We start from the raw sequence: 12,213 nt of genomic DNA on the forward strand, positions 1-12,213 counted from the left end.
CTCTTCAATCCGGGCGCACCTGCCACAGGCGTACCCCTCGCCGCTGCTGTCGGACACCGACACGAGACTCGGGCACACACCCTGCAGCCCAAGACCCGGACGGCTGCGCGTTTCCCCGAGCCCTCCGCCTGAGCGGCCACATCGGTGACGGCGGCTGGAGAGGCCGCAGGAGACGCGGAGGCCGTGGCTTTCTGCCCGCTCGATGCCACCGCCAGGTTCCTCGCAGGCAGGTTGCGAGCACCGAAGGCGAAGACCGCTGCAAAAGAGCGGCGAGGGGCCCTGCCCGCCCCCCTGCCCGCCCGGCCTGCGGGCGCTGCTGCCGCCCAAACTGCCGCGTCCCGCCCTCCTGACGCGCCTCGCCCCGCGCTCCCTAGGGGCTGCCTGTGAGCGGCTGGGGAGGGGGCGCCTCGTCAGCCTCCACCTCGAGGCCTGCCGGCTGCCGGCGGCTCCCTCGGCTGCTTCGAGCGGCCTCGGTGCCGAAAAAAAAAAACAAAAAAGCCCTGCCTGTCCCGATCCCCCGCTCCGCCGCAGAACGCCTCTGCCCCGGAGCCGATCGCCTCGGCCGCCACGGATGTGGAGGTTGGTGCGTTCAATGGGAGCGGATAAATTTCTGAATTCTCCCCTACAGCCAACATACTCGCCCTAGTGTGGGAATAGAAATGTTGTTTTTGCAGTGTTACATTGTTTAGAAGGAAGGAATGTGATATTGAGGTATGCTTACAGTGATAAGAAAGCTCAGCGGGTGACCTCGTAAATGCAGACGACCAGACTCCTTAGAGCAATCGGGTGAAAATCACTATGTTAAGTCAAGCCAGATAAGGGCAGAAAACATTACCGCCTGAAAAACAGGCCAGGCATTGTCTGTGAAGCAGACTGAAGGCCAGGCATTGTCTGTGAAGCATCAGATAGATTGTGAACCTGGATTACCCACTCCAGTGGGGAAACAGGGGAGGGTCCTGTCATCAAAAAGTATATAAACTGTGTTTTGGAACTAGTAGGGGCGCTCTCCTGCTTGTGGGGCGCCCGCTGTTGCAATCGCGAATAAATTACTACTTCACTGAGATCCTCGCCTGAGCCTAAGTTATTGGCTACGGAGTGTTTCTCACACTAGTGACAGAGGAAAACAGAAAGCAGAAAAGAAAACACACCAAAAACCAAAGAAAAAATAAAGAAACAACAGAACCCAAACCGTGGAAAAATAAATAAATAAATAAAAAGCACCAGAAAACATGGGCCCCCTGCTGAATTCATTGCTTTAAATTTTGAAAAATGGAATTTTAGCAATGCCTCCAAAAATATCAAGAAAGTTCCCAAGTATCCCATGGGAAGCAGGGCCCAAGGCAGCGGTGGGGGCCGTGACGCCCACATCCCTGTACCACCACCCTGAGGCTCTGTCCTCGGGCCACCATGGGGCAGGTTGGCCTCGTTTCTGGGGAGAAATGGGCACATACGGGGCCAAATGGCTAACAAACACTTCCCTGGGGCCACCAGCCCTTTTGGGGACCCCCCAGAGCCTGGGACATTGAGCTTTGGCCACCAAGATGGGTGGGCCGCAATGCAGGGCCTCCACTGAGGCCTATGTCCCGGTGCGTTGGGAGCACTTGGGAACCCACGGGTTTTTAGAGCGATTTCTTGACGCGAGGAGGACCCCTTTGGGTGCCAGGGGACCCCTTTGATCAACCACAGGGCGATTTCAACCCAGGTCGACATTTTTGGCTCTGCAAGTTGAGCGCGTAATTGCATGATCCCATAATTGAACCCGATCCCAACCCCTGCTGAAACTCGGCCCTTGTAAATTTGGAGTCACCGAGGTTGGTTGGAGTCACCTCCTCCTGCCAATGCCCAGCTTGGCCGAATTCAAGAGCTCGGAACAAGTCCGACATAAAAACGGAAAACCAACTGATTATAACTAATATATTTTAATAGTGCAAAGTATTTTAAAGGAGGAGAAGGGAAAAATTTGTGAACATGAGGAGGTTTGGCTCAGCTTCGCCGCCAGGGACGGCTGCAGGCTTTTAGCTCCATTGCAACGTGTAGTCTTTGCCTAATTCAAGTGCGAGTTGGGTGGTTAAAAGGACCTTTAAAAAGCAAAAGAAATTAAGAAAAAAACAAACAGTGAGTTAATCAGATCTGAAGACATCTTGCTTTTTTGCTGCTCATATAGCTCACATTACCGAAAATTTGCCTAAATATAAATGTCGTCATTCCAAATCATGAGGTTCTCATCCCCACCCCTTCTTTTGATAGTGAGACGTGAGGTTTTTTGGTTTTTTGTTTTTACATAAAAACTTGGAGTATTGCAACTGTGTTTATGAATTTCTTCTTTCTCCATCCAGGGTAGAATGGCAAATAAGATGGTTCACTTTTCTTAATTCATCATTTTTGATAATATAAGCTGTTTATATATAATATAATATTGTTTGATCATGTTATATTAATTATAACATACTAAATTATAAACATTCAACATTATATAAATAATGTTGTGTAAAATATGTAACAAAGCAACCTAGTATTTTTATTTTATATCCTTTTTTGACATAATAATTCTATATAATTTGTATTTTATCTGTATAATATTCACTATTATATAAATAATGTTATGTAAACTGTGTAACAAAACAACCTAATATTTTTATGTTATCTAAGTTTTGATCTAATATTTCTGTATATTCAACATCTTGTGATGTAATCATTTATTTTTCCGCCATCAGGCAGAAAAGGAATGAGAACTGACATACGCTGTGTACCCTAAATTCAATTCGCCGTCAACCCTAAACGGTCTCTTTACCTGCGTCGTGGTGTTGTAGGACACCGAGTGGGCGGATGGGATTTCTATGCCGTTCTCCAAAACCGTCAGCTGCTTCACGGCTGTGGCCAGCCCCAAAGTTTTCACAGTGGTAAATTTCAAATTGTTCGGGTCAGCGTAGCCCCGGTGCAAAACCTTTATCTCTAAGGTGTTCTGAAAGGGAGAAGGAGAAGGAAATCAGCGATTTTTTTTCTCAAATTTAAAGAATCTTTTCATGGTCACAATGTCATAGAAATAGGCTAAAATAGCTGTGCTATTTTAAGTTTCTTTTTAGTACAAATTGGTGATGTTAATTGCATTATAGCAGCACCAGGACGCAAAACGCTTCTCAGCTCCTTCGGGTATAGCAGGAGAATTTGTGGATGTATATATATGTGTGTATAATATATAAGTAAATATATATTACAGTAGTAATCTTATAATAGTAATATATATATAAATAAATGTGTGTATATATATATATAATACACATATATACATACATATATATATACACATATATATAAAATACATATATGTTATATATTTGGGGAATAACCCCCCAAAGAAAAATAAATTGCTCCTATTTATACTGATGCAGGCTATAGAGATGTAGAGGCTATAGAAGGTATAGAAATCTATACAGCTTTGTCATAAATAAATATATTATATAGACAGAAATGAATATATATAATATAAAAATAAATACAAATATTTATGGAAAATAGCCCCCCAAAGTAAATTAAGTTGCTCCAACTTATACTGGTGCAGGTACAAAATGACCTTATCCGTCCTGGACGTGCTATTGCAGCCTTTCAAGCCCAAGCAAATTTTCCTTAAAAATCAACAATTAGAGCTCTACACTGGTTGTCACGACACTAAATAAGAGCTAGCACAAAGATATCAAAACATTAAAAGTCCCAAATGTAATGTTCATTAAACGTAAAGCAGCAACCAGGCTGAGCACTGCAGCCCAGGGGGTTTTTGTTACAAACCTGACGAGCAGTAAATGAGGTCAGCAGATAGACACCATCCTCATATGCATCTGTTAAAAGACCAAAATAAAGTGAAATATATAGTCAATTTATTTTTAAAATTTAATAGAAATCTTGTGCTGTACGTGCTATATACTTGTGTATGCGTCGTGCAGCCTGCTATGTGCTGGTATGCTAAAACCCACAATTTTGTGCATTAATTGGGATAATCCCGTTTGTTAGCTTTTAAGCTAATACATGGCAGACTTCTAAATCTCTCTTATCTGAAGATAATTTGAATTTATTAATATTGAGGAAAATGAGTTAAAGCTTCCCTTCCCTCTTCATCTATGGTTGTGCTTCCTATAGGTTGGAGAACAAATCCCTCTTCTGTATGTTCCCCTAGGTCCAAGGCACAATTTAATTTCTGCAAAATTCAAATTCTCTAAATAACAACATTATGCTTATAATTTAGCACCATTTTACCATTTTTATTGTTTTACATGCTATCATTTTAATCATTTTCCTGTATTTTTTTTCTGCTCCATCCCTTTGAACACAGCCTTGTTGTGCAATTGTTGCACAATATCCCCAAAATGAAAATTCAGTGTTCATGTTCACAATCCATGGAAATAAAGAAAAACAATATTTGCACCTTGTGGGTGCTGAATTTGGGGGATTTTTTTGTGTAAGTGAACATTTTTGTACTTACCAATGCGCACTCCGTCGTCCCAATAAAGCTGACCTTCTGCAAGCTGACTGTCATTCAAAGCAACAATAAGTGACAACGGGTTTTTTCGGCTATGAAAAAAAAAAGACATTTTTCTTCAGTAATCCCATTTTATATTTTATATCTCATAAGAGGTATTAAAGTTAAAATTTATATTATAGACATTGCATGCGATTTAGCTGCCACCAGCCTTCTCTGCTCTGTAGCACTGCATTTAGGAAGCCCAAAAAAGAAGAAAATTGCCCTAAAATTGATGTCCTGAGCAATGCTGGTATTGAATCAAGACAGGGACGCTTCCAAGCATGTTGCTCATCACAAAGGAAAATTTCACTTTTCCCACTTAAAAATGTGACAGCAAAAAAAAAGTTGCCCCAATTTAATTATTTATTTTCCGTGCTACTAAATATTTCCCTTAAAAAGCCAAAATTGGAGTGGTGACCCTTTGTATTTTACCTGTAAGCGGTGGTGTTAGCAGGGCTCTGCTGGACGAGGACGTACCCACCACGGATGTGGAGGTTGATGTGTTCAATAGGAGCGGATAAATTTCTGAATTCTCCCCTGAAGCCAATATACTCACCCTAGTGATGGAGAAAAACAGAAAACAGAAAAGAAAACACACCAAAAACCAAAGAAAAAAATAAAGAAACAACAAAACCCAAAATAGAAAAAAAAAAAAAAAAAGCACCAGAAAACATGGGCCCCCTGCTGAATTCATTGCTTTAAATTTTGAAAAATGGAATTTTATCAATGCCTCCAAAAATATCAAGAAAGTTGTTGCTGCACAGCTTTTAAACACAGCGACAGCTATGGATTTTTCAGGATAACAGCTTAAATTTTGCGTGCAGAAAACAAGGACGTGGTGGATTCCCACTCTGCCTTTCTAAAAACATACCAGAAAAAATAAATTCAATTTTTTTTTTTAATTACTTACTGTGTGGTAATCATACCAGCTGGCATTTGGGAGGTAAGCATTCACCGTTACAGCACCCTGGAATTAAAGATTTTTGCTTTAGGTCTATTCAAGCCAAAAAGTGAAGTTTAGCTAAAGTAATGTTGAATATTTTTTATTGTTTTCTAATATTTTCTTATTTTCTCATAATTTTTCCAGTATTTCTATCAGCTTTTACCTGTTCCAGCACAGGACTGATGAGCAATGCTGGTCCCCACAGAAATTGTTTCTGTATGTCCCACGTTGTCCTGTCTTCCACAAACCTGCAAAATTTAAAAAAAATAAATCAGAAGTGGTCATACACCATTTTATTAAAAATTTTTACAAAATATTTCCCTGTAGAAGCCTTTTTTCCCCTCAGTAAAACTACTGGTTCCTCAACTGTGAGCATGCTACTGGTAATAACAGGTAATAATTATTACCTGTTCATTAATAACAATTTCATCTATTTGAATTTGATTTAAAAAAAAAAAAAAAAAAAAAAAGAAATAATCTTACTAGGGGTGGACCCTACTAAAGGAATAAGCTTACTCGTGGAGTAGGGGGCGGACCACGGTGTTGCCGTGAGCGTTGGCTTGGTACATCAGCGTGTACAGGTAGGGCAGGAGGCTGTATCGGATATTCAGCACGTGCCGGGAAATGTCTTCAAATGTTGAATTCCAGGAAACGGGATCTTGTCTCTAAAAAAGAGAAGCTCATTGCCCAAGAGGTTTTATTTGGAAGAAATGGGGAAATAAAAGGCCTGGGTCGAAGAATTTATTCACGTTTACAACAGAGTTCACGCTTAGCAACGTTTCCACCTTATACATCCCTCTTAAATTGATATAATTGATAACTGATACAATTGAGTGGTGGCAATTGTCAAACCTGCCTCAAAATGAGCACAGAAAAACAATTTAGGAGAGTCAGGCACAGCCTTGCAAATTCTTTCTCCTCCCCTAATTTAGGGCAGTTAGTTATTTATAATTTCTTTAATTAGGGCCAGACATTCTACTCTGCTAGACCTAAGCAGGATAAAGTTCCTGATTCTATTTTTGATGTTTTCCTGGTTATTTCACGTATCTATTCATCATAACATTCATCAAATAAGCACCTGTTTCACCTATTCACAACTCAGCACTGAGACAGCTATTTTAATTTATTCATAAAAGAAATACAATATTCTATAGCAGGAAGTAGACAAAATAAAGGAATTTTGGATACTGAGGAATCCCATGCCACTGCTCCGTTTTCGAGTTTGCTTCAAAATGATGAAGAATTAAGGATGATAACACTGAAGTCATTTTTGCCCGTTTAAATGCAGAAAACCATGAAAGTAACTATTTTAGTAAGCGTGATATGATCCAATAAAAACAGCCTATGTGAAAAAAATGTTGCTATTTTAGTCTTGTAGATGTGGTCTGGTTAAATAAGGAATTGGCACCCTTGAAAAATAATGATCGGTGTCTTCCAAATGGGGTGTGTTGACCTAAAAATGGGAGTTATGGGAAAATGAATGCAGTTGTTGGGGTTGGCCAATGTCAATGGGGGATGCGCTCACCTTGGAGCCCTCCCCGTTGTGGTTCCTCGAATACGGGTAAAAGGCGCCCAGCTGCATCCAGCGCAAGCACAGCTCATACTCAGAGTCCGAGAAGAAGCCGCAGATATCTGCTCCTGTCTGGAAGGTCAGAGATTGCCCAATGGCAATTTTTGTTGTTAATTGTCAATAATTGTCGATCGACAATAGTCGATATTTGTCTATTGAGAATAGTCGATAAAAGTCAAAATTTGTCTAGTGATAATTGTCGATAAGAGTCGATATTTGTCTATTGATAATTGTTGATTCAAGTTGACTGACAATATTCGATAATAGTCGATAATTTTCTATTGATAATAGTTGAATATTGTCGATAATTGTTGAGTTAATTGAGATGTAAGGTAATAAATCAGGGGCTTACATAGGATATTCCGAAGAGACTGAACTCCATCATGCCTGAGAAGAAAACACAAGTCGGTAAGGACGCGTGTGCTCATCGGGTGAATGGAGTGTTGCGTAGCCCACTCAACAGGATTGGAAAAATAAGAGAATCCCCACCATTTCCCTCATATCTTATTGCCCCCAAAGAAATCTGGGGCAACGAGAATGGGATCAGGGGAAAGCAAAGAGGAATTTGAGGAGAATGTGGGCAAATTGCCAAGCCAAACCCAATTCCTGCAGAAAAGTTGAAGAGTTTCTTAATCAAAGAGGTCAAAAAGGAGTTGGCCATGATGGTTCAAACCTTTTGGGCTAAACTGATGCGATTATGAGGAAGGAAATGAGCAATAATTGGACTACAGACCCTTCTCAGTCAACTCACCAATAATTGACTTCTCCAGCTGATTCCAGGCCGCGGTGTTGTCCCCCAGCCAGTGCCCCGACCACTTCCCGCTGCTGGGGTACGTTGAGCGGGTGACGACGATGCCCCGCTCCTTCGTGATGTTCCTCAAGGCGCTGGGATGGAGAACGGTCATCAGAACATAGGCACAACACCTTCATTTGCAATGGGTTTTGGGGAAGGAAGCCTCCAAAAATACAACTTACTCTAAGGTCGGCTTGGTTTGTGACCACCCGTAGAGGTTGTGGACGTCGTAGTGACGAACGCGGGTGCCATCCGGGAGCTGCTGCTCGCCTTCCATGCACAGCGTCTTGTAAGCCAGCCCCTCCTCCCTCCATCCCAAAACTACAGAAAGGGAGCAAAAACGCTTCTGTTTTAACAGGAATTAAATGATTTGCACTTCGGTGACGTACCTTCCATTGGGGTTCACTTCCTGGTACACACAGGAATGGCTATTTATTTTATTTTATGGCTATTTTATTTATTTTTTAGGTTTTCTAAAGTTGGATTTCTGAAGTTCAGCAAATCCAGAAAATCCTAAAATTCCCATGTAGGCTTCTGCAAGGGAATTAGTTATTCAAGTGTAGCTTGAGGATCCTCCTAAAGAGGATCAAAGAGTAAACAGAATATATCCTGCAAAACTTTATTATTACTGATGTATACTGCAAAACTTTATTATTACTGATGTATCAGCAAAATATACACAGAAAACTGGGGAGGAAAGCCTATTTCTGAATACTCAGTCTCTGCCAAATACTGAGAAATGGTGCGTAGTATTTCAAGACATCAGGAACCAAGAGAAATATCCCAATAAAGCTGTTACTAATAGTAAGGTATTACTAATCAATTCCACCCTACTCCAGTATTAATAGAATAGCAAATATTCCAAGAGAATTCGTCAATTAGGGTTCATAATTTTACACAATCAGAGGAGGCACAAGGATATTTTGGAAAGTTTTTGTCACAAATTTCACTATTAATCCGAGAAAACAGCAAAACCCCAAAAGCTTCATCCTTGGGCATGTCCAAAACAAAGTATCTAAATATAACTACCAAAACTCCACCTATTTTTAAACATCTTTATTTTTAAATATCTTAAAATTTCTTTATTTTTAAATGTCTCAAAATGTTCTTAAATATTTTAAAATATCTTTACTGTGATCAGACTTACTGGGCATGTACGGTGGGTTATTTAGCTCATTGTCTCTACAGCCCCAAACGGCCCCGTGAACAAAGCTGGATGGTTCGTTCATGTCCTGAAAACAAAGTAAAAAAAACATGAGACGAACAAATTCCTCCTCAATGTGGGCACTTGGCTCCTTTGGGCTGCTCTAGCTTGCCACATATTTTTTATCTTTTTTTTTTTTATCCTTTAATATTTCTCATCCTTTAATATTTCTCATCCTTTAATATTTCTCATCCTTTAATTAATTATCCTTTTTCATTGGATAACTTTGTAGCCAGATTCTGAGTATCACATTTCCCCACATCAAATTAATTGGGATTAATCGAAGGTCAGGGCTTCAACTTTAAGAAATTCTTCTTTAACAGTCACATTTCCTGCAAAGGACCAATATTTCTCTGTGTGAAATTGAAAGAAATGCAGAAAATTCAGCTACAGATTTATCAGGTCCTAAAACCTGTGTACTGACAGCAGGTGTCTTTGGTGCCTGTGGCACTCCAGAGCTGGAAAACAGGAAAATATCAGATATTTTGCTGTATTTCTAGACGTTCTGGGCTTTTGTTGCAGTAATATATTAACATTTAATAGATACTAAAACTATTGCAGGTCCACTTACGTTAAGAAGCAAACTAAACCACTCATTTGACCTCATTGGTTGAAAATAATAGTTTCCTATTGCAAAAAATACATAGATTTTAGGACCTCGTGGAAGATTAACAGCTTTTCAAAAGAGCTGTTATGTAGGTAATCAATAATAAAGTAGTAAATAATGAAGATTTGAGGAAGTCCAGTGTTTCAACAAAAAGTATTGATGCTATTAAGAAGAAAAGGACTTTTTAAACTTCCGTGGACCATTCCAATGAAAAGGCACAACAAAAAATGTCAGAAATCGAATCATTTTTTACACTTACAATCCATATGCCATCAAACTTCAAGCTCTGCAATGCATTGCGGGGATTGTTGTAGACTTCCATGATTTCCGTCGCCCACCATTCAGCCGTGGAGTTGCGGAAGAAATCTGGAAAAGCTGTATACGCTCGGTAGAGCTGTGAAAATTGAAGGGAAAAAAAAAAAAAAATATATATATATAATAGATAGATAGATAGATAGATATAAAGCATAGACTCAGGACTGAAAGCATCCCACTGCTAAAACAATGGAATTTGGTTAAAAAATTTGCTTTTGCTACATTTTGTAGATGTTCTGGAAGAAAGGCTTGACATTTTCTCATTTTCTGCATCTCATGCCTGTGGTATTTTTGATTTTTTTTTTTTTTTTTAATTTTTTTTGGCTGTCCTGCTCCGCCAACTCAGTTTTATCATCTTTTTTTTTTTTTTTTGCCATAATCTGATAAATTTGGTGTTCCTGTTCTATTTGTGACTATTGCCAAAAAGTACCCATGCTTACTTCCACCTGGGTATCCCAATCCAGTGTGTTATTAACTTGCACGTTGGGATAATCCGGCCAGACCTAATAGGAGGAAGAACATGTTAAATTAACCAAATGAAACCGGGTGTAATATATAGCTTTATAATCTATATAAATATATAAATTTAAAAGAATATATTCAAAATAATCTATATAAACATATAGATTTATATATCAACTTGCTATATTCTCCAGTGGTGACACAAACCAAAGGCGTTTTGGTTTGTGCCACTTAAATTCAGGAATTAATGTGATATTGGAAGTCTTTTAATGTCTTGGCTGGCATGATGCTGGTTTGGATAAAATAATTTAAAAAAAAAAAAGTTTTTTAAGAACTGCACCTTTCCAAAGACGATGTCACTGGAATTGGGCCACTTTATGAAGACATCCTTCTGCAAGCCTCTTTCATAGGCGAGGTAATTGGTTTCGTTTCCGGATATGGCTGGATCCTAAGATTACGGGTAATATAATTTTAATTTTATGTTCCAAAGACAAATACAGAAATCCTGCTAAGCGTATTCTGCATAATTAAATCCCAGACTGCAACTGAAAAGCAGAAGTCCAAACTCACCAGGATTATGATAAACCTCATTCCTTCTTCTCTTATTTTATTAACTAGATCTGGTAATCCAGCAAATTGCGGGCTAAGTGTGAAGTCCAATTGCCGTTCCATATAATCAATATCTGTGTACTGGACATCCTGTGGTTCACAAAAATAAATAAATAAATAAATAAATTAAAAAGAAAAATCAACATAAAGGGCTTTTTTTGGTCATTTCCTGCCAAGAAGAAGGAGGAGGCCAAGAAGAAAGGAGGAGGCCAAGAAGAAAGGACAAGAATTGACAAGCTTTGTTGGTTCTCAACGTACATAGGGTATTCTGGCCGCCTTCATGTCTTCCACTAATTGGGCAACTTCGTAGTCATTTTCATATCCATAGCGGCACAGCTGGAATCCCAGTGCCCAGTAGGGTGGCAAGACTGGTCGCCCGATCAGCTACAAATGAAGAAGAGAAAATATTTACTGTGAATAGGTGAAAACAGAACAACAACAAAGAAAACATTTTGAATTTGTAACAGGAACCGTACCTCAGTGTATTCCTGAACAACGCTCTCCGGTGTTGGACCCAAAACCATGTAGAAGTCCAGAATTCCCCCAATTGTGCGATACGTCAGAGCTGGCGTGGGCTGAAATGTGACGTCTGAAAACAGAGATCAGGCAGTGAGGCAACAGATGCCTGCGTAAGCTGCTATCTCAGAACCTGAGCTTTAAAACATGGCGAATATAGTGATTTTGATTTTTATTTTTCTTACCCATTCCGTTGCTGTTGAGCAAGAGAACTCCATGGGCATTGCCGTCTTCTTCAAGACCCATGTAGAATGGCTGGAAACCATATGAATTCAACTTGTACTGCAAAAAAAGTAATTTTTATTGCAATGATGTCATGAACCTTCTGCTTATTCGCATCTACCAAGAAATGATACTTTACAAATAAATGATTGGATGCACAACAGCCAACCAAAAACATTCAAAATCATACTGCAGTAGATGTTGACCAGGAGCAATCACTGTCAGCCTCAAATTTTGAGGTCAAGCTACACAAAATTTGGAAGGAGGGAAGCAAATGTATTCCTGCCATAAAATCACTAAAAATAGCTTTTCTAGGAGAAAACTTTTTTTCCAAGTATTTCCAGGTAGCCTGTAGCTTCAAGACAAGTGGCTTTCTCTTATTTTTTCATTTTCTCAAGATGGTTCAAGACCTGAGCGGGAAATTCAAGCTAAAATACAGCGTTGCTAATACACAATTAA

At 39.6% G+C, this 12,213-nt stretch overlaps 1 protein-coding gene across 4 annotated transcripts in view; it reads right to left on the reverse strand.

Moving 5' to 3' along the window:
* Positions 1-1,308: 1,308 nt before the first annotated feature.
* LOC121063274 (maltase-glucoamylase, intestinal-like) overlaps positions 1,309-12,213 on the reverse strand; it is a 35,552-nt gene continuing 24,647 nt past the window's right edge. For 2 of the 4 annotated variants that reach the window (XM_040543650.1, XM_040543651.1), the window contains exons 24-42: positions 11,718-11,814; positions 11,493-11,605; positions 11,275-11,400; positions 10,978-11,106; positions 10,748-10,855; positions 10,386-10,448; positions 9,890-10,024; positions 8,967-9,051; positions 8,002-8,140; positions 7,778-7,911; positions 7,379-7,413; positions 6,982-7,098; positions 5,973-6,121; positions 5,620-5,704; positions 5,424-5,480; positions 4,946-5,070; positions 4,475-4,563; positions 3,784-3,833; positions 2,599-2,962 (exon numbers count right to left, since the gene is read on the reverse strand). In XM_040543650.1, the coding sequence (XP_040399584.1) occupies positions 2,711-2,962; positions 3,784-3,833; positions 4,475-4,563; positions 4,946-5,070; positions 5,424-5,480; positions 5,620-5,704; positions 5,973-6,121; positions 6,982-7,098; positions 7,379-7,413; positions 7,778-7,911; positions 8,002-8,140; positions 8,967-9,051; positions 9,890-10,024; positions 10,386-10,448; positions 10,748-10,855; positions 10,978-11,106; positions 11,275-11,400; positions 11,493-11,605; positions 11,718-11,814 (2,088 nt within the window). In that variant the 3' untranslated portion in view covers positions 2,599-2,710. Of the gene's footprint in view, positions 2,079-2,596; positions 2,963-3,783; positions 3,834-4,474; positions 4,564-4,945; positions 5,071-5,423; positions 5,481-5,619; positions 5,705-5,972; positions 6,122-6,981; positions 7,099-7,378; positions 7,414-7,777; positions 7,912-8,001; positions 8,141-8,966; positions 9,052-9,889; positions 10,025-10,385; positions 10,449-10,747; positions 10,856-10,977; positions 11,107-11,274; positions 11,401-11,492; positions 11,606-11,717; positions 11,815-12,213 lie in introns of those variants that run through there. The other 2 variants (XM_040543649.1, XM_040543647.1) reach the window with 2 other exon arrangements.

The sequence above is a fragment of the Cygnus olor genome, unplaced genomic scaffold (assembly GCF_009769625.2).
Source record: "Cygnus olor isolate bCygOlo1 unplaced genomic scaffold, bCygOlo1.pri.v2 scaffold_155_ctg1, whole genome shotgun sequence".
NCBI classification, from domain to species: domain Eukaryota; kingdom Metazoa; phylum Chordata; class Aves; order Anseriformes; family Anatidae; genus Cygnus; species Cygnus olor.